The sequence below is a fragment of the Gymnodraco acuticeps genome, unplaced genomic scaffold (genome assembly GCF_902827175.1).
Source record: "Gymnodraco acuticeps unplaced genomic scaffold, fGymAcu1.1, whole genome shotgun sequence".
Classification (NCBI taxonomy): Eukaryota; Metazoa; Chordata; class Actinopteri; order Perciformes; family Bathydraconidae; genus Gymnodraco; species Gymnodraco acuticeps.
The window spans coordinates 4,514,612-4,535,558 of NW_022990135.1; the positions used below are offsets into that span (position 1 = coordinate 4,514,612).

At 42.1% G+C, this 20,947-nt stretch overlaps 3 protein-coding genes across 10 annotated transcripts in view; 1 reads left to right on the forward strand and 2 right to left on the reverse strand.

Annotated features, from left to right (window-relative positions):
* Nucleotides 1-2,554, forward strand: part of filip1l (filamin A interacting protein 1-like) — a 59,779-nt gene extending 57,225 nt beyond the window's left edge. Inside the window, exon 6 of one of the 3 annotated variants that reach the window (XM_034217027.1) lies at nt 1,861-2,554. In XM_034217027.1, coding sequence (XP_034072918.1) covers nt 1,861-2,082 — 222 coding nt within the window. In that variant the 3' untranslated portion in view covers nt 2,083-2,554. The remainder of the gene's footprint in view (nt 1-1,860) is intronic. The other 2 variants (XM_034217029.1, XM_034217028.1) reach the window with 2 other exon arrangements.
* Nucleotides 2,555-2,610: 56 nt separating this feature from the next.
* On the reverse strand, nt 2,611-10,364 carry LOC117546701 (epithelial cell-transforming sequence 2 oncogene-like). 6 transcript variants are annotated; one of them, XM_034217034.1, is made up of 21 exons: nt 10,104-10,364; nt 9,395-9,507; nt 9,116-9,278; nt 8,776-9,028; nt 8,402-8,636; nt 8,068-8,203; nt 7,733-7,898; nt 7,333-7,461; nt 7,159-7,251; nt 6,615-6,821; nt 6,415-6,518; nt 6,183-6,308; nt 6,019-6,105; nt 5,809-5,918; nt 5,411-5,558; nt 4,802-4,875; nt 4,545-4,701; nt 4,383-4,448; nt 4,126-4,214; nt 3,777-3,949; nt 2,611-3,694 (listed from the first exon to the last, which is right to left on the reverse strand). In XM_034217034.1, exons 1-21 carry the CDS (start codon nt 10,233-10,235, stop codon nt 3,561-3,563), a joined length of 2,895 nt encoding a protein of 964 aa, XP_034072925.1. In that variant the 5' UTR covers nt 10,236-10,364; the 3' UTR covers nt 2,611-3,560. The 6 variants fall into 6 exon arrangements, 5 of the variants coding, with proteins under 5 accessions (XP_034072925.1, XP_034072923.1, XP_034072924.1 ...); XM_034217032.1 differs by having other exon boundaries at nt 6,415-6,821; XM_034217033.1 differs by having other exon boundaries at nt 7,159-7,461.
* Nucleotides 10,365-10,860: 496 nt separating this feature from the next.
* Nucleotides 10,861-13,804, reverse strand: ccdc28a (coiled-coil domain containing 28A). The gene is made up of 6 exons (XM_034216801.1): nt 13,621-13,804; nt 13,175-13,359; nt 12,873-13,051; nt 12,561-12,715; nt 12,235-12,257; nt 10,861-12,074 (listed from the first exon to the last, which is right to left on the reverse strand). Exons 2-6 carry the CDS (start codon nt 13,339-13,341, stop codon nt 11,996-11,998), a joined length of 603 nt encoding a protein of 200 aa, XP_034072692.1. The 5' UTR covers nt 13,342-13,359; nt 13,621-13,804; the 3' UTR covers nt 10,861-11,995.
* Between the last annotated feature and the right edge of the window lie 7,143 nt (nt 13,805-20,947).

Sequence of the window (20,947 nt, forward strand, 5' to 3'; positions counted from 1 at the left end):
TGAAAAGGAGTAGAGACACACACATGTGGCTTAATCTGTGCGGACTATTTGAAATAGCACTAAATTATTTCAAAAGCTCATTTAAACTATATGAAAAAGGTAGAACACATCATCCTTAAATAAATTGCAATATTTAAGATAAAATAAGATAAGATAAGATAAGATGAACCTTTATTAATCCCCGAGGGGAAATTCAGTTGTACAAAGCAGCAATAGGGTAAGCGTGAAAACACAGGACAGCAAAGATTCACACAGATTAATAAAATCCAAAAAAAATTAAATCAAGAAAAAAACGTTTTAGAAGTAGTATACTGTACAAGTGTACTCTGGCTGTTGTTGAGGTCACTCTTTCTCGTGGAAACATCTTATCACAGTAAACAGGATATGGTTGTACTGTAAAAGGCCTGATCCAAAGTGATACAGCCTCAGAGTCCTGGCACGCTGCTGCTCATGTAAACAAGTTGATTGAAATGTGATTACACAGTAAGCGGTGCAGTAAGTTGTTTAAGAATCTGAGAAATGTGATGTTTCCAATGATATTTCCTCTTCTTGTTTGCAGCCAAACACTGGTTTCCAAGCAACACACTATTATTCTTTGATACTGTTATTAATAAAGAGATAATCTGGTATTAGATTAGTGGAAATAATGAACAAAAAGTCTTCATACCGTACAAGGTTAATATGGTGAACATTTGTTTGGGGTGCAACTAACAATTTACTCAATTTTGTATTCATCTTTGGGCAATTTTTCACACTGTTATATGTGAGAAGAATACAGACAACAGGCCAGGTAATTATTGTAGAATTTCAAAAGGGGTATCCTATTCGTTTGGAATATTATTTGTTTTATTTAGCGATATCGGAGTTACAAGACAAGTGCATACATGTACAGTGTCACATATACACAGAAGACAATAAGGAGCATTTACAAGTATACAAGACAAATAACTAAATATACATGGAGACAAAAAAAGAATAGAAAAACAGTGTGTGTGTGTGTGTGTGGCCTAGCATTACTATACTTGTGGGGACCTAAATCTGTTTACACAGTCACGTGTGGGGACTCGCCTCCCTTATGGGGACAAAATGGAGGTCCCCATAAGGGGAATCATTAATTTTAGGGTGAAGACTTGGTTAGGGTTAGGGTTATGGTTAAGGTTAGGATAAGTCTCCAGGAATTGCATGCAAGTCAATGTAATGTCCCCTGAAGTGATGTATACATGGTATGTGTGTGTGTGTGTGTATGTGCGTGTGCGATCAGACAAAAAGAGAGTAATGGCAAAATTATAATTAAAATGAAATGAGTAACAATATAATAGTCATATATCCTAGGAGGGGGGGGGGGGCATATCAATAGTAGCATAACCTTAAAGAAGTAGAAAGGGGTGGTGGGTGATTATTAATTAAATGTACCAATGAATGGGTTCCAGATTGCATCAATATCATTGGTTTGTTTTTTTATGCCGGCAGATACTTTTCCCGTTGAAATATATTCCATAAGCAGGTTTGGAATTTAATAAAACAATTGACTTACAATTAAACCAGCAGGGGGGAAAAAACAATAAAGTTTAGTATCATAGTTTGAATATCTAGTTACTATGAGATCATTTTGACGACTATCAAAAACTGGACTGACTTCCAGAATTCAAAGCCAAAGTGCAGAAGTCATGCAGTACAAGTTGGAAAACATGATTTGATATCATCTAGTGGTCATTTACCAGTATTACATGAGAGCTTTACTGGATACTGGAAACAATGTAGCCTGTGGAGCAAGATAAAATCATGCATGTTGTCTTGTGCACTATTTCTCCCCAGTACAGTGTTCCCACTACAAAGTCTTTTTTATTTATTTTTGTACAGATACCTCCAGAAGCATTACGTCGACCAGGACCTACGAGAATCCCCAAACCGAAAGGCTCCAGCTCCCAGAAAGTGACAAACGGCACGGCAGCAAACCTGGGGCTGCAGAACAAGAGCCAGCAGGCGCCGTGCACACACCCAGCCGAGGAGAAAGAGCAGCACACACACTCTGCTGCAGGACAAAACAACAGCAACCCAAACCTGGCCAACCGCAGGCTGTGATGTCCCATGGACTTTCATTCATGTTTTCTTTAATCTTTAGGGGCACTAAAAAAAAACATAACTCAGCGTTTTTGCATCTATTGATATCAAAATTCAACGTGTCAAAAGTACTGCTTTCAACTATTAAATACAATCCTCATCTGTAGTGCTCTGAAGACAAGCATTTCTGTGTTGATGTGTAATGTGTACACACTGTAAATAAAGCTACACAATATTTTTAGAAAGTAGTTCCAATGTCACAGATCTTTGTGAGGATGTCACTGTGGTGAAAATAAATGAAACTGAAGTGTAATACTAGAACATTAAGTATGGTATAGTGTATGTCATGATGTTCACTGTAAAGGGATTTAGTTCCCTATTCTCTTTCTGTTGAGACATACAGATAATGACAGTCGTTTATTCATTCAAGTGGATATTTTGTTAAGTGGCAATAATGTACATAAGTGTAAAAGTGATGTGATGTAATGCAGCTCCTTGCTAGTGATTCATTCTTCAATGTGACATTTGTGTTATCAATAAAGATTTTTTATACCTGAAGAGAAATATTTCTGATCTAATTCTAAAAATGAATTGGATTTGAGAAATCATATAAATATCATGATGCAGTTTATGCTGATCAACCATTACCACATGTATACAGTTTGAAAGCAAAGCCAATTTAAAACATTCAATTGAAAATATTGCATTGAAATATTTTATTACCACTGAAAACTTGGAATATATGTATGTCAAAATTCTAGGTGGTGCAATGAGGAACAATAACAAACAGTGATTTTTGTAAGGTAAAATTAGTGATTATTTGTATAGATATACAAGGGAAAGAAATGCAAATGGCTGATACATACAACAAGTACATGCAGAGTGTACAACACACAGCTTCTTTACACAAAAGACAAAAAGCTACCGGAAAACGCAACACAAACCAATCTATAATATCCACTGTGATTCATACTGTTCGACAACTACTTCATAAAAACTACAAGTTATTTTATTAAACTGCAAAAGCTTCATGGTGCGCGAGTACAGGAATAACTAAAATATGTAATGAGCATCATTTGGTGTACTGCCATGAGGTAAATCAAAAATATACGTGTATAAATAGTTGTAATATTCCGTAAAAGTGGGTTCAAAATGTCAAGCTGACAAAGATGTGTAGAGATATTGGTTGATTTGTCACTGTCATTTGATAACCTTCCACCTGATGGAAAGCAGGATTGTGCAACATTTTACAAAATACTTCATTTGTCTTAGTTATCATTGTGACTCTAGGACTCTAAATACTTTAAGGTGGTATTGTGATACACAGTTTAAACAGTAGCAGGAAAGCTATGTTTGCAGGTATATAATATTGTGGAATGTGAAAAACAATTGGTTTAAGAGATTTTTCCTAAGCTTTAAAAACAAAGTAATCAGACTGTGGTGTCCAGTGGTGTCCAAACCTCCTCTTGTCCTGCCGGGGGGTTGTCCTGCCGGTGCCGTCACTGATGTACCGTCAGAGCAGCGTTTAAGGCGGGACGCAGCACAGACAGGAAGTGCTCTCTCTCCTCTCCTCTCTCTGTGGCACACACCCAGGAACGACAAGGACCCTCCAGGACAAAGGCATGACACACATCTAAAGAGACATCAACATTCCATCAACAAGATCAAAGACTTTTGCATCATTTGTATTATTTATATGGTAAAACAAAACTCACAGCGTGTGTGTGTGACCTCTCTGACGGACAGGCTGCAGAGAGCCACTGAAGCCAGGAAAGTGTGTGTGCTCTGGTAAGTCAGCGTGAAAGGTGTGTGATGAACACGTCGCCGGGTCAACACCAATGCGTCGTTAAACAGGAACAGGCCCACGTCTGACACATGCTCATAGATCCTGATCACACACACACAAATATAATCACACAGTTTGGCATGTAGCTGTAGGTACAGTGGCTGGTACATATAAGAAAATAGGAACAAGGGAAATGTGAAAATAGCCAATGGTGGATATGTTATGCATCAACGAATGACAGAAGAAGAACTTGAGAGAAATCAGCGCAGTGTTGTTACCTGAGCGAGTCAGGAATCTGCTCATCAGGGCTCCTGAGCAAGGCAGCATCCTGAGTTATTATCAGCTGCCTGTTTCCTTCACTGAGGTTCTGCACACACACACACACACCACAAACATTTAATTTGAACAAAAACGTCATCCTTCTAGTAGTGAAGCCTAATCTTTATCTGCAAATGGCTTTAAAAACAATACATAGACATACAAAAAAGAAGCTTCCAACTATTCGGTACAGCCAAAAAGAGGGTTCCGTCTTTACCGGGCATCCTTGGATCATCTGCTGCGTTTGCTCTATCAGCCTGTCTCTCTCAGAGTTACGCTTTAACTGAAACAGAAGAAACATGGCGCTGAGCACAGAAATGAGTCCACATTTAAAAAGTAGCGAGAGGTGCTACTTGTAGGCTCTGTGTGGGCATTGTACCTTTTGTGTGAATTCTCTGAATGTCACCAGGGTGTTGAGGGCAGAGGAGAGGTGTGTGTGGTCAGGGTGAGCGGTGTGTGTGTGCAAACACAGAGCTTGAAGCAGAGTCACATACTCCTGGATTCTCCACAGTGGACACAGCAGCAGTTCCTGTAGGCTTCACAAACACATGCATGGAAACATATCAAACACTAATCCATTGTATTTTGGTGGGCGTTGGATATAAAATAAAAATGTGTGTATGTGTGTGTTGTTACCTCAGCATGTGTGTTGAAAGAGTTCTGTCTGCTCTCTTCAGGAAAGCCCGAAATGGAGGCTTTGTCTCCCTGCACTGACACACACACACACACACACACACACACACACACACACACACACACACACACACACACACACACACACACACACACACACACCACACACACACACACACACACACACACACACACACACACACACACACACACACACACACACACACACACACACACACACACACACACACACACACACAACTTTATTGTCAATCTTTCAGTTGGTGTGGTACAGACAGAGATCGAAATACCGTTTCCCACAATCCCGAATACGAAAATACAAATATATATAAAAATATGTATATATCTATACACACAATCAACAGACACATTTTAAAGACATCAATAAATTAGTGCAACACTGTCCATAGCAGCGTTAAAAGTGTCAAATAAAGTGTCTTTACAGAACCTTGCTGTTAATAATAAATGATATTGAATTAAACCTTTACGTTATTTATTTATTTCTGACAAAAATATTTTAAAAAGCTAAAACAGAGGTTAAGGATTTCTCAGAACGCTGTACACTTAGCTAAGGCTCATTGGTGACAGTACCTTGTCGATGGTGTGGATGGCTGTGGTGTAGTTGTTGAGGTAGTTGGTGTAGACTCTAAGTTTTGAGCACAGTTTCACGAGCACATCTCCAACACACTGCTCTGCGCCCCACTGCTGCAGCCGGGCTTCTAAATCCACCTGAAACACCCTGTAACACACACACACACACACACACACACACACACACACACACACACACACACACACACACACACACACACACACACACACACACACACACACACACACACACACACACACACACACACACACACACACACACACACACACACACACACACACACACACACACACACACACACACACACACACACACCTGTCAGGCCATGTCTTCTCAGAGGGGCGCAAACAAGAGAGTGACAAATATGTGCGTGTGCCTGTTGAGCTCCAGTATCTGCGTGACAGGGCTGAGGACCATGCGGATGTCATTGTAGCTCAGAATGGCTCTGTTGGAGTTGAGCGCTGCTGTAAGAGGCTCCTGGTACACCTTCAGCACAAAGGAGGTGCAGGTATTATGACATTTTATGAATGAAATAAAGTTCAATTGCCTTTCTGCATTTCATATTATTGACAAGTTAACGGCGTACCTTCAGCACGGCGCCCAGTCTGCCCAGGTAAAGACACTCGCTGTGGTGGAGCTCTCTGGCAGCTGCCCCTCTCCAATCTAACGCTATCTAAAGATGAGAGAGAGAGAGAAATAGGTTTTGAAAACAAAGAATGCTCCATCAAACTTCACTGAAAGGATACACACCTGTGAGCTTTGTGGTGCTGACGAGAAGTCATCTGCTCTTTTGTTTTCGTCTCCACTGCTCTCTTCTCCCTCCTTATCATTAGTCCACCTTGTCAGGAAACCAGCAAGAAACTCCAGAGGTCTGGTCTGAAGAAATAAAGAATTAAACACTTATATGGACTGTTATAAGGGTTGATATGAAACGTTGTATCTTCTTAGCACTACTGTATTTGTGTATTACAGAGATCCCCACCTCTCTCTGTCGTGTGAGAGCAGTGAGTCCCTCTATCAGCGCCTCATTGAGATCTCTGGACACACACAGCTCCTCGAGGCACATTTTCTCCCACAGAAAAAGACCTACAAATGAGACGTTACAGGGCGTCATCCATTTCAACCTGAAATTGCTCCAGCCGTGTGTGTATGAATTTGAATCTACATTCATTTGAAACCCACCAAGAGCTCTGCCCCTGGCCTCCAGGCTGAGCCGATGTAGCTGTGGCCCCAGGTGGCCCCTCAGCGCCCCCAGGGCCTCCTCCATCCACTCAGCCTGTCTGCACCAGCCCTGCAGGACCCTCTCACACACAAACTGCAGCGCCGGGGCTGATGGTCCTTGGTTTGATAGTCCGGTGCACACGCTGCCGTCAGACCATTCACTCAGGACTGGGAGAGGGGGGGATATAATAAATAACAACATCTTTATTTATATAGCACTTTTCATACAGTAGGTGCTTTCACCTCAGATCAGATGTTAAGACCTTTTATGTGTTTCTTGTGGTTTTAACCTGATGCATTTCAGTTATTTTACACTTGGTGGTGGGTACTACAGTCTCGTAGTTGTAGTCCTCTATATTTCAATCCTGGTTGATGTGGTTACCGTAGCAACAGCAGGTGCGGTTTAATAGTGTAGCAAACACCTTGAATAGCTGCTTTGTTTTTAAATTCAGGAAATCTCTGTTTGATGTTTGATTGACAAATATCCTTTGGCTTCTTCACGTACTGTTTTGAAAACTTCCAGTTGCAAGACCCATTGGTGTCCGGACCTCCAGACCAGTCAGAGAAGACAGGGTCTGGATGAGAGCCGCTCCTGGTGCTGAGGGAGGGAAAGAGACAGAGAAGGGAAGCCATTGAGACAGACTCAGAGAAGTGTGTGTTTCTAACAGCGTCCACCTACCACAAGCAGCTAGCGGGGAGAAGATGTCAATCCCTCCTCCTTCCTCAGCTGGTGCCACCCAGCCACTAAGTTTTTCCCAGAAATCCCTTTGATCTGGGTTTAGCAGAGTCCTCTCTGACAGAATACACCCTAAAAAGTCAAAGATTAAAAAGTTAGCGTGGTGAGTCCATGCATAATGTAAAATCAATTCAAGATTTATGATAATTAGTCTCGGGCCAACTCCTAGCCAAGGGACCAGGATAGTCATGGACTGAGTGTAGACAAATACTATCAGAAAGAAAGTATCCATTAAATGGTTTTAGCAGATGTGCTTCACAGTATCCTGAGAGATACAGTTGGACTGGAACTCACCCTGGCAGTGTTTCCACACATTAAGATACACAGGATTATTAACTCTTACTGTGAAGCAGATGGATTTCTTCAGTTCCTCCAGGAGCAAGTAGGCCCAGTCTCTGAGCTCCCTGCCCAATGATAGCCCTCTCCACCTGGGCTAACAGAGCTGAGAGAGTCCCTCTGTGGTCGTACAGAACCACAATCACTCCTGCTTTCACACCACTCAGCAGCAGCTAGATGAAGCACAACGAGAGAGAGAAGGGGCAGACGGGGAGAAATAGGAGATGTTCATCTTCCCACTGTGCCTTTTTCTCTTTACACACTTCATCGCCGCTCTCTTCTCATACACAATAAATGGTGATTTAGGCTGTCTGACTGATAGGCTCTTCTTTTTTATTTTACCTCATAGGCAGGGATTCTGTTGGAGATCAGCAGTAAGAGGACAGGATGGGTCAGATGGGTGGGAGGGACTGTGTGTGTCAGTGCAGGTCTGCTGGTAAAAGAAGACAGCGCTCCACTTGCATTGTTCAGTCTTTCACTGAAAGAGAACAGACAGGTTCGATTAGCATCAGATAACAGCGTCATGTCTTATTACTGAAACCACCTAGACGTTGTTTGCATCCAAAGTGTCATCAGTTGTGTGAAAAAGCGTATTCATTCTTGTGTATGGCCAAAACATGTTTATGAGGCAATTGAGGGGGGTCAAATATGTCACAACCAGTGTGTAGACCCTCACCTGGAAGGACTGCAGGTCTGGACTCTGTCCCGGCTCGGAGCTGCAGACATGGTCTGTCCTCTGTCCAGGCTCTGACAGAGGCTGGGGGACCCTACAGTCCTCGGGGGCCAGGAGAGTGAGGGCCAAGAGCTAGATGTTATTCCAGAGCTGGGCCTCCCTGTCTGGGTACTTCCTCCTCTGGCTGCTCCTGGCTTTGTGTAGCTGCCCCAGGCTCTCCTGGTGCTCATAGACTGTCCTGCAAATGTCACAGATATAAACACTGGTAGGAGTTTTGTGATATCCGGTATCTTGTTTTTTCAGCTTCATCCAGAGTCCAAATGATAGTTCATAAGGTAAAAACCACTTTGATTACAGCAGATCTCTTTTCTACTTACTCTTATCCTCCTGTAGCTTGTCTCTGATCATTTGCCTGATCCTCCTCTCCTTCCTCCTCTCCTCCTCCTCTGTCATCAATGTGCTTTGTTGGTTAAGGGTCCCATACTGCTCGGCTGCCTCCCGTGGAGTGAGCCAGTCGAGGGTGGAGACGCAGGAGACGTAGTGGTTCTTCCACGCTCCATATTCTTTCTCTGCTGGAGTGTAGGGAAGGAACCAGCCTCTTGTGATGCAGCGGCTCGCCCACAGACAGTCCTGGGCAGGAAGAGGCAGAATTAAAAAGAAATATGAATAAAGTCTAAATAAAAGTTTAAAATAAGTTGTCTGTTCTGGGTCTCCCACCTGCTCAGAAAGCATTCTCCAGTGCCAGCTGACCTGGGCAGCAGAGCAGAGGTCACGAGGGGACAGAAATGACATCACGTACAGGGACAGGAAGCGTGGCAACACCGCCGTCAAGTCCACTTGTGTCACAGGAAGCGTCTCCATCAGAAGATCTCTGCAGTACCTGCTCACATTGTCAGAGGTTCATTTTAAAAATCACAATCTTTGGTTTCCATCTGAACAAAAGTTAAGAAATAATATAGCCCCAAAGTAAAGCAACTGAGAAGAGGAAGACCTTACTTGAGCTGTGACTTGGTGCCACGTGTGAGCAGAGAGTGCAACAGGTGTTTCCTCTGTCTGTCAGTCCACAGGTCAAACCAGTGCAGCACGAGGGTCATCCTCTCCTCAAATAACTAGGGAAAAGGACATCAACAAAGTTGGTAAAGTCAGTGAAGAATACATGGAAGGTGAACCTCATTGCATAAGAGTCTGACTGCTCTGCCAAAAGCTACACAACTGCTCTCCAAAACACTGATGAAGTCTGCAGGAATAACGAGAACAAAGAGTTGGGTTGATGGTGTGATAACAGCTGAAAACACTGTTCTAATGGAGCCTATTCATAACATATTAAAGTCCTGCCTTCCTTTTTAAAATATGTGGAGCACTGCCATTATTTATAAATATATCATTTCTGTATTGCTCATGGTCAATAGGTAAAATGATTATGTAATTAAATCCCTTAGTTCAAGAGAAAAAGCTTGCTGTCTGTGAACCATTTGTTCTACCCAAATGCATGAAATGGTAAAAAATGTTATATTAAGTACTAATGTTGCTTCAGCAGTTAACTATTTCGTGCTAGCATTATTGAGAACACGGGAAATATAGTTGTTAAATCCTTAAAAACCACATGCTGCATGCAAGTGTAATAATTTGACGATTACTGCCATCTGGTGGCTATAATTAAAATAAATCATAAAGGTTATTGAGCTAAGTTTTTGCCGGTTTTTACCTGCAGGTTGCTGCTCTGGTTGTTCAGGGGGGTCCAGCAGCTGAGGCGCGTGTCAGAGCGCGTGCTGCGGACCTGCTCATAGTCCGTCCCGCTGAGCTGCCACCGCTTCACCAAGTGAGGACTCGACCCCATGTTCTCACACAGGATTACCCGCTTTGAGAAAACGCCTGGAATTCTGTTTAAGTGTGCAAACGCCTATTCAATGCCAGATTTAACTCACTAAAAAGCAGATGCTGAGTACCAGGCTGCCATTGCCCCACTGCTCCCTGTAACCTTAGAGACGCGTCAACAACAGGATGCGCACATTCCTTCACAGGACAAAGGCACATGATCATTATGAAGAAAACAGACGATATTCTGCAAACCAAAAGTCAATAACATTGTAAATTCCTGTTTTAAACTTATTTGATAATGACTTTATGAATGTAAGGAATAAGAGGACTTTTCACAAGCAAATTATGCAATTTAAAAAATAATTTACAATATGCTTAAAACTAATCCTTATGATAATCGAATTTACATTTTTTCATACCCCCAACCCCTAATACTCATACCACATGATGACTTTATGGGTAAGTTGCAAGTATATGAAAAATAAAAGATAAAATTACAATCTACACAGTAATGTTATAACAAAAGTGTGATTCAAATTCATTTTGGCTTAACCTCTCCCAACTATCCCTTCACTTACCGTTTGAATGGAATATTTTCTCCCTTTTTCAATATTTTTAAATGAATGCTTTAAATGCTACAGCCAGAAGATTCAGACAACACATTTATTGGGTCAATAAAAGTCAAACCACAAAACAGTTAAAGCAGTAAAACACTTCTGAATAATCCCACATCCCCTAACAACACTGATTAAAATAAAGATTTACAATCAAAGCAGCATCAAATGATCTTTAAAACCACACAACCCAAACCAAATGTAAGTTGATTAGAAGGTAAGAACCAATAAGGCAAAAATGATGAAATGAAAAACATTAAGGCATGGTTGTGATGACAACATTTGGATAACTCGGCATGTTCCAGCATCACACCAATGAAAATGTGCAGTGTGCTCCGCGTATTGCATGGATATGTGCAAATATATATTCAACACTGAACAAGGTGTTGTAGTAGATATCAGGCTACTCATATGTAGCTAGAAATCATATGCAAAATCACTAACGTGGGTTATTTTTCTCAATAACATACGGCGCAGTCAACATGGTCAGAATCTACTGTGCATTTATGTCATTTTAAATGTAATCAATTGAACTAATTAGGATATATTGTAGGTTTTTGCTGTGTCTAGGATTAGATACAAGCTTGTGTTTAAAGCCGCTCTATGGGAAATAGTTCAAAACAAGAATTTCTCTATACATATATTGATAAGTTAATGTCTAGGTCCTAAGTTTGTGAGTGACACTGACCTGTGACATAGATAAGACAAAGTGCAACAGAGTAAGTTGATCTGAAAAGTGCTAAAGGAGCAAGTTTGCAGTCAGTTCACATTTAACAAACACTTTGAAGGAATTCATCAACTTTTGGACCAAACAAGGTGAATGCTGAATATCAATGTCACTTTGGCTAGCTATGTATTGCAAATCCAGACAGTGCGGATGTGAGTGAACTGGCTACAACTTGACTTTAAAACTGGCCAAGACAGGGATGCACCAAATACCAAAGTGTACTGTCAGATAGCAATGTAAAGATCTCAAACCTCACTAAATATAACACTGACTATCAGAAAAGGTGCTGAAATTAAAATCATGTCTATTGTTAGCATCCAAAAATAAGTGCATCCCTGTTGAGACATCTTACATCCACCCTGCTGTACAGACGCTGGTGAACAGCTGTGGCGCCATTTCTGCCACAATACTGGAGAGAACAAGTGCATCAAGCTGGCTTCAGACGGGGTTGTGGGAAGGGGTCTCTATACTGGCAGTCCTCGGGATCTCTTGGGAGTCGGCTAGATTGAGTTTCTGACTGGAGAAGTAGGTTAAAGGCAAACAAGCGTCAGGTATTTAACAATGAAGAAATCTAAAGACAAAGAGGTTTATCTTTCACTTAACAACCTTCTAAAAGAAATAAGGGACTACTATGATGCAGGAAGACCGCCCGGTGAATGTTAGATTGAAAAGGATACATGGAAGAACTCAGCTCCTCAAGCTGTGGACAAGGAGAACATTTTGTTAAACATGTCAGCAGTAGGTTGCAATCATTGGTCATGATGATGTAAAGGAATGTATATACTTGATCCTGCGACAAGTAGTTTACTACAATCTTAAAGAGTTTAACACACGGGAGTATAATCTGTTCTGCGATGTCGAGTCATCACAAGCTTTATCCAGAACGTAACGGCACAATGTGTACAAGGTATTTCCAGCTATTCAGGAAAACGACTATAAATCTTAAAATAAGAAATGTAAAAAATGGATTCATTTAAAACATATTATGCTATTGCAGTCTTACATTAAGAAGTAGTTTGTCCATGTTGGTGTCGCAGGCCACTTTCCTCTGGTCCTCTGGCATTTCATCCACCTCGCCGTAGAGGTCAAAGTGCAAACGGGCCAGTTTCTCCTGCATTTCTCTCACATGCTCCATCTGGCCAATGGAGCACTCATTGCCTGAAAACAACCACATATGTTAATGAATGTACATCAGGTATTAAAGGATTTGAAGGACATCTAGGTCTAAGACACCACTAGATGTCTCTCTAAGATTCTACAGTTTTGTTTATATCTCAAGACATGTGTGTGAAGTGTCCCTTTGAGTCTGAATTACCAAATGCTTGTAGTTTCCCTGAGTGGAAGTCATCGAGCAGACTGAGCAGGCCATTCTCCATCTCCTGTACGTCTGACACGTCAGTCAGAAAGGAGTGCTGGATGATAGGTGCCGCCTGCCCCTGCTTCTGGTTAGATTTACCACCTACACCTGGGTGCCTGGGTTTGTCTCTTACTCCCCTGGAAAAAGATACAGACAAATAGTTACCGTTTGTGCCACAGATCAGACTAGCAACCCCACATACTGTCATTGTGTATATCTGATGAAGATGATATACAACTAGGGTTAACATGAGATGCTACCTCCTAGTTTTGCTCTTTTGGCTGGAGTGAGTCCCTGCGTTATGGCTGGAGCCGACCTGCCGTCCCCCGGAGGTAGCACTGCTCTTCCGGCCAGCAGTGCCACTGGTCGGAGCCGGTGTGTTGGTGGAGATTTTGGGACTCTTTCTCTTTAGCTTTCGCTCCTCCATAACTGCATGTTACAGTCTCTATAGGGTTCGATAGATGATAAAGCACGAAACGCTGAGACAATGTACTACAGACAGCACTGTAACTCAAAACCAAACCCCGTAGTTCATAATGCAGACACAACACCCTGACAGATATTACTGTGCTTCGTGACAGAGCTTACGTTAGCTTATCAGCTAGCTAGCTAGCTAGCTAGCTAGTCGTCAAATATTCCAACCCACTAACATAATGCTCGTTTAAATTAAAGACTGCACTCAGAAGCCGGTTAGCACACTACTCACAATTGCTGTCGAGTTTATCGTTGGTCGTCTGTGGCATTGACACACGATTTAAACACTAGAAACATAAAACATGCGTATGTAACCTGTAGGCTAGTTAGCTAGCCTGTCAACTCTGAAAACTTCCTGTTTTGGTGAGACGCAGCCATGGACGCAACGCACAGGTGTTGTGTCCGCGGGGACGCGCAAGGGACGTCATTTCAGTTATTGGGCGTTTCGTCTAGTTTTCTAAGCGAAGGAACGAAATCAATGATTTACTTTCTCTCTATTGATTGATCGATATCTGTCCCATCAGATTAAACTGCAAATGGCTGAATAAATAATGTACATACAATTGCAAGGAGGCTCACAAGGACAATTTACACATCTGTAACATTTGTCATATTGGGATGAACTTCATGTTTTTATGTTTTATTCCAACAGAATACATGGTGAAAGGATAAGATGTGTTTTGTCAGTAAGTGTCTGATACTTGATAACCACGAATACAAAATACGTAAAAAATGACAAGTAGGCCTAATGATATCATGATATAGTCAGACACTGTTATTTCAAATCGAGCCTAACGAATAATTAGTTAAAAACTGGCTTTACTAACTTGAATTGCTCCTTAGAATGTAATTTTCCTCTGTGATTTTCTATGAACACATTTTTGTATTGTAATGCCACTCGTATTTTATTTATTAGTGTATTGTAAGGTGACATTGAATGTTTTGAAAGGTGCCCTAAAGTAAAATATATTATTGTTATATATCTGCCTCTCTTACACTGCCAATGTTCCTTAAGGTGAATCATGGTGTCAATAGGGAAGATGGGTAAGCAGTGTGACTTTGCTGTTAATATACAAATGGGGATTTTATAAATGACTCCATGTACTCCAAGATAATTATTATGTCTTAATAGAGACCCAATTTGTGTGATTGGTGGGCAGTTACATCTACCCATATTAGGAAGTTTAATAAATACGTCTTTGTTTGTGGATGTTGTCCAAATTCTTAGGAACAGCTCCTCTCAAAAAGGAGTTTCACTCTGAATTGTATTTGTATTAACTTGACTAAACTGTGACTCAGATATAGTTGCAGTATATAGCCACAAGGGGGAGACAAGTGAACATCCGATACTGATCCCTCTCTCCCTCTTCTTAATTAATCAAGTATTAAAGGCTAAGAAATGCTGAAAAGGCGCAGTTTGTACATTTCAATTAACATGAATGTTTTCATAGACACAAGCTGTATTCAAATGGCTGATTAATTGAATTCCAGAAAACCATTCAAGCCTTTATTAGTGTACAGCAAATATGTTTGCACTGAATGAGGATACAACTCTGCGTAGGTGAAAATCTTGAATAGCTGCACAAAAAACGGATTTTATTCACCTTCTCCTGACACCGCACTGACATTGCTTTTGTCTTTTTGGTATTCACAAAATGAGGGGCGTATAAAGCATCAGATACATGTTTAATCTGTAATAGAAATTAATTTCCTTTTGCAGCTAAAATAAAAGGCTTCCTGTTGGGGGGGGGTCAAGAAAAAAAATCAATTAATATGCTTAGAAGTCATGTTTCTGTCAATGGCCAAATTCTGGGAGCACATACCAGTGAAGTCCAATCTGTCTCCCTAATTATGATTCATGGATTCATATCCCAGGAAATATTGCAACAGTAAAAGTTTGGATTCAACCCAACATGCAGCCTCATTATAAAACATGTCTCAATAACACAGGTTCATATTTCCTGTTGAGTTGTAGCAGGATTACTTTATTATTTAAGCCTAATTCTCTGGATCAAATAGTTCAGAGCTTATTGACTTTATATTGACACAAACATGGCTTTCATTCTCTCCCCGATTGCATAATGTGATAAGGTTTTCACTTTGTAATTGGACATTTAAACCTTTTTATTTCACACAGCACCATGCCACATCTGAAAAGGTGGAAGAAATGGAAGAACTCACTGAATTTTTTCAAACTGGTGTCATGCTAGCGGATCGTTTTCTCCCTCCTCTCACCCATCTCCCTTTGTGAGCGTGTGTGTGTGTGTGAGTTTTCAGCGTGACAGTGGCTCAGTGAGGTGAACCAGGATAACATGCTACAGATGAACACATTTAGACGTCCATACAGCCATTAACTTAGTGAATGCACACACAGAAAAACACACACACACACCTATCTCTCATCCGTAATTGCCGTGTAGGTGCTGTTTGGAGAGCGGAGTACGAGTTACAGCCACTTCATTCTTTGCTCATGCGCTTGAATTATGCATTGGATTGTAAATGAGCGACAACTCGTTTAATTACACACCCCGTCTTACTGCTAATTCTAAGTTAGCTGCCTTTCTAATGCAGCATTATTCCAGCATTTAAACACAATTGCTTTAGCTGCAAAACACACTGTTATCTGAGGTCCAAACAAACGACACAAAAAGCATCAAATACCTGCATGTGGTAAGCCCACACAATTTGAGTCAGATAAATAAAACCTTCTGATTTTCTCTCTAATGAATAATGTCATTTTTTCCCCGCTGAAATTAAATCTGCTTGTCTTTTTTGAGAGTTTCTCTCCATGGGCTTGACCCCCAAATCAGAGCAGAAATGTTCATGTTGTATCAATCTGAGAATAAAAGCATGAAGGACGTTTTATTGTTTCTATTCATGTGTGTTTTCCACGTATATCCCTGTTCGATACTCTGTATCCCCCGTGTGACAGGGCTCTCAGGGGACTTGTAAAGTAGACGCTGGGTGTGTGTGTGTGTAGGTCTATCGGGAATTAGGGGTAAGCAGAAGGCTACAAGTGTGTTTGTGTGTGTGTGTGTGATTTCATCTCAGCAGCTGTGACCCAGAATAAGACATGTTTGTTTTTATCCTTTCATGTTCCTTCCTCATATACCTCTGTCACACACACACACACACACACACACACACACACACACACACACACACACACACACACACACACACACACACACACACACACACACACACACACACACACACACACACACACACACACACACACACACACACACACACACACACACACACACACACACACACACACACACACACACACACACACACACACACACACACACATCCTTCTCAGTCTACTGTATGAATAACGGCTCTCAGTATCATGTCAGTGCCTGAACTGCATCAACACAGCATTGAAAGTCCTTTTCGATGTGGCGATGCAAAGTGTTTCACTGCATGTAGCGTACACGACACTTAACATTTAATTACCTTACACAGCACACACATTACAACGAATGAGGAAAAGCATCCAATAAGATACATTCGAACTGTCAATGTCATTTTCAACAGTATGTCGCTGTATACGAGCACACACACAATGTCATATGTATGTGTGGTGATGTAGCACACTTTCCACCTATCAGACAGCCTCTCCTTTCAAATGAGTTTAGAGATTTTTTCATTTTAGAGTGACGTGATCTTTGGTACAGTTAGAGCACTGGAGACTCCAACATTTAAGGATGGAGAACAGGGACGTACATAAGAAGTACATTCATTGATAGTAGGAGCTCAACACTAATTTAAGTAATCCAGTATATTACACTTTCCTACCTACATATCCTGGTTTCTCCTCTATAACTTCCCTCCCTCCCCCCCTCCCTCTCGCCTCCTCCTGTCCTCCACTCACCACTCTGTAGAGGGTCCAAGTGGCATTTGGCTGTCCCCTGCCTCGAGGGGGTCCAGGAGATGCAGACGTTTTTGGCAGGCAGGCACAGGGATGCCTAGGGGTCCTGACGGGGACTCCTGGACTAGGAAGAGAAAGTACACATCATAAAATGCACCCGCAGTCAGAAACACATACAGGCTCTCGGGGTGCACATGCATAAGCAAACAATCGCACAAACAGAGTGGAGCTACCAGACACACATGTAAGTGTGTGTGTACAAACACTCATACACCTACCAATCAAACACTCGTAATGAAGACACAGCGGATGGTGGATGCGAGAAGGCGAGGGAAGCTGCCCCTATGGAAAAGTTTGGAGAACAGCGAATAGAGTGGAATATGCATTTTAATTGCTAAACTATTGAGTTTCCATATTGCTATCTGGCTTCTTCTAAAGTTGTGTTTACTAGAAGCACTTGATTTATTTTATATTTGCATGCTGAGAGTCAGATCTACGGAAGGCGATAAGGGCCAAAACACATTTGAATTCTGAGTTTAAGTCATAATTCTGCTAGTAAAGTCCTTACTGTGCTCATGTCCCACCACTTGTGTCCTTCTGAGTTCCTTAACGTCTCTCCTCCCTTCCCCTCCCCTCTGTCTCTCTCCAGATCTGGTCACTGGGGGATGGAGGGGAGATGGAGATGCGGGGGCTAATTGTGGGGTGCCGGAGCTCGTCGGTGCGCCACTGCTCGCTGTGTTTGGCCCTGCCATAATTACCTCGTAGCCGCAGATGTTTCCCGCCATTGTTGTGCAACCAGACAGAGAGGAAGGGACGGACGGACGGAGACAGGTGGGGACATATGAGGAGGGAGAGACAGAGGGCCAAACTTCCACACACAAGCAAGGAAACAGACGCATTGTCCCTCCTTTCATCCATCCATTTTTTGTATTCTCCTCTTTCAATCCATTATCAAAGCAACCCTTTTATATCTGCACCTTGAGTGTTGATAGGCGATGATAATTATGTGTGTGTGTGTGTGGAGTGCAGCCTTCCTACTGAGGCGGAACAAAGTAGCGTAATAACTCAGACACTGAGCTGACCCTTTCTGAGCTCCGTAGGTGTGTGTGTGTGTGTGTGGGTGCCGTTTTGTCTATTTTATTTGAATATGAGTGCTTGCACAAATACCCGACTGTGCATGTGTGTGTGCGTGTGTGTTCAAATAGCTGCTCCCCTCCAGGGGTGAATTGTTATGGATGCTGTTCTGTTGAAATCACTGTTATTTGTTTCCTTTAAAACAAGCTAATTGCAGCATAACCGATTGCCTGTGTGCGTGTAGTGATGTGTGCGTCAATTTGTTTGCTTCCTTGTTTGTTTGTGTCACACTGCAGACCCCTCCAATTTCTTTAGCATGGACACACTTTCACTCCTGCGTCAAAACTCATTGTGCTGCAGCTGTTGGGCAGTAATTTGACGTTTTAGCCATTTTTTATTTACTCTACAGCTCAATAAAAAAGGGAAGCAAATCGTCTGCACATAATTTGTATTACAAACAATAAATCTCACCCAGTGTTCAGGATTCATTAACTCTTTGGTGTTTTAATACCGCATTCTTATTGAAGAAGGGAAAGAGACTTCTTTTAAAGTGCTCAAGTCATTTGCTCCCCTCAATGTTTCTCAATGTCTAGGATGTTACTTGCAAATGAACTGTTATTACAAATCTACAGTGAAAATACTCAGAGACGGTCACCAGACATACTTTAGTAGATCAGATATTGGTCATTATCTATAATGTTTATTCTCTTATGATATTATAAAATCACAACAATCCCTGGCCTCATGTCTCCTTAACAATTTAGAAGACCTTGACTACTGTCCTCCAGACAAAGATATACAGTATAGTCATAGTTTTCCACCTGGATATGAACACTGATCATTACTGACACTCATGTTGGCCATATCTACAAAAACGTAACTCCCAAGAAATAAAGAAACATATCATCTCTGAAATACCCACAAACAATGTGAAGCAGCTGCAGTGGGTGAGTGAATGTGAGAGCAGAAACAAGACAGTGAGCTGGTGTTGAGGGGGTTAAGTGTGTGTCAGTGTTAAGTGGGACATCTCAGGCAGCCAGGCAGGTGAGCCAGTGTCTCTTTATCTGTGCGTCTCTCTCCACACACACACACACACACACCTCTGCCAGCTCCTTCCCGTCCCCCTGTGCCAGGTACGTCTACGTCCCGTCTTTGTGTGTGAATGAAAGCGCGGCAGATCTGACGAGGAAGAAAACACACACACAAGCAGGCGGCATTCTCACGGGGGGAAGTGGAGGGACAAGAGGAGGGAAGGGAGAGGAAGAGGTGGCCTCGCCTTCCCTCTCATCCCTCAATCCAACACTTCTCCTCCTTTCGTTTGGTTCCATTCGACCGTCAGTTCTTTCTGTTTCGTGCCGTTCCATGCGCTGCTGTCTCTCTGCCTCCGCTCTTCTCCTGTCCTCCCTTTCTTTGCGCTCCATCCTTTTTCTCCCCCATCGCACCGTTCTCTTTCTTTCCCGTCCCATCCTCTCTTTCTCCTCGCCTCGTTCCAGTTTCCAAGTGCTTGGACGGGGCTCGCTGCTCCGGTCACTGCTCAGGGAGTACGGTGAGCTAAAGTAGGCTCGGTGTAGAAGAACATCAGACACACACTCAGGAACACAAGCACACACTTGAACAAACGATCGGAACTGGGCCCTTTCTCTTGCTCCAATTTCAATTGTGTCTTGTTTAGCTACCTGCATATGTCTCTACCTCCTCCAGATCCCAAAGCTTATCTGCACACGCAGCCTAGAAAGCATCCGGAGAACTGGTCTGACATCATACGTATCCAAACACCAAGCGCTCACAGATAAGCTTCCCTGCTCCTATCTCAATCAGTTACTCAGCACCGCAGGCCAAGCAAAGTTCAGCAGCACAGAACTGTCCAAACCAGCAGAAGAGAACCGGCTCTATTATTCTTAAGTTGCAAATGTAAAAGTTATCAATCCTGGGAGGATGAAAAAAAGCCTTATGGAAGAGTTCTTCTTAGGGTGAAAACCAACCAGCAAACTGGGCAGGGCCTTTTGAAGAACTCAGCCATTTCAAATGAACAGGTAGTGGCATTTTTAGAGCCACACTTGACCTAGATTTTTGCTTCATCCACACGCTTGGGAATTAATCTGCTAAAACATACACTTTTAAAATGCTTTACTATCAAGTCGGCATCTACACTGCATTCACAATTTTCCCCTGGATTACAGACAGTTTAAAAAAGTTTGGTTGCTAACAGTGAAAGAAAATGAAAAAAACAAAACCGTATCAAAAGTCGATTCTGAAGTCTTTGCAAGATTATGCAAAAATCACCGCACCTACCATAAACATGCTCTCCCTTTTAGTTTTTGTCACCACAATCTTCCTTTACTTATTCATCGTCCTGATCGTCCTCATCACCTTCATCGTTGCATATTGATTTGGTGGTAGCTCTCCAGGCGTGCGCTGACCTTTCATAGGAGGTGCTCGTTCTTCAAGACTTCAAGAGGCAAGGATGATTGATGTCTAATCTTTGATATCCTCTGAGGATGTGTGTGTGTGTTTGTATGTGGGTGGGTTGCTTAGGGACCTCCTATAGTTAAGGAACCAAAGGTCCTCAGGGTATTAGAGCAGGAGATCAGGGAGTCAGCTCACA

What these genes read in the sequence shown, in the direction of transcription:
- LOC117546701 (XM_034217030.1), bottom strand. Translation starts at nt 10,235, where the DNA reads ATGGGGTCGAGTCCTCACTTGGTGAAGCGGTGGCAGCTCAGCGGGACG. An exon ending in GGAGAATGCTTTCTGAGCAG is followed by an intron (nt 9,029 to 9,115) that starts GTGGGAGACCCA and finishes CTTCCTGCCCAG; the next exon opens with GACTGTCTGTGGGCGAGCCG. An exon ending in AGAAATCCATCTGCTTCACA is followed by an intron (nt 7,462 to 7,732) that starts GTAAGAGTTAAT and finishes TTGACTTTTTAG; the next exon opens with GGTGTATTCTGTCAGAGAGG.
- ccdc28a (XM_034216801.1), bottom strand. Translation starts at nt 13,341, where the DNA reads ATGGAGGAGCGAAAGCTAAAGAGAAAGAGTCCCAAAATCTCCACCAAC. An exon ending in CAAAAGAGCAAAACTAGGAG is followed by an intron (nt 13,052 to 13,174) that starts GTAGCATCTCAT and finishes ATCTTTTTCCAG; the next exon opens with GGGAGTAAGAGACAAACCCA. An exon ending in AGGGAAACTACAAGCATTTG is followed by an intron (nt 12,716 to 12,872) that starts GTAATTCAGACT and finishes GGTTGTTTTCAG; the next exon opens with GCAATGAGTGCTCCATTGGC.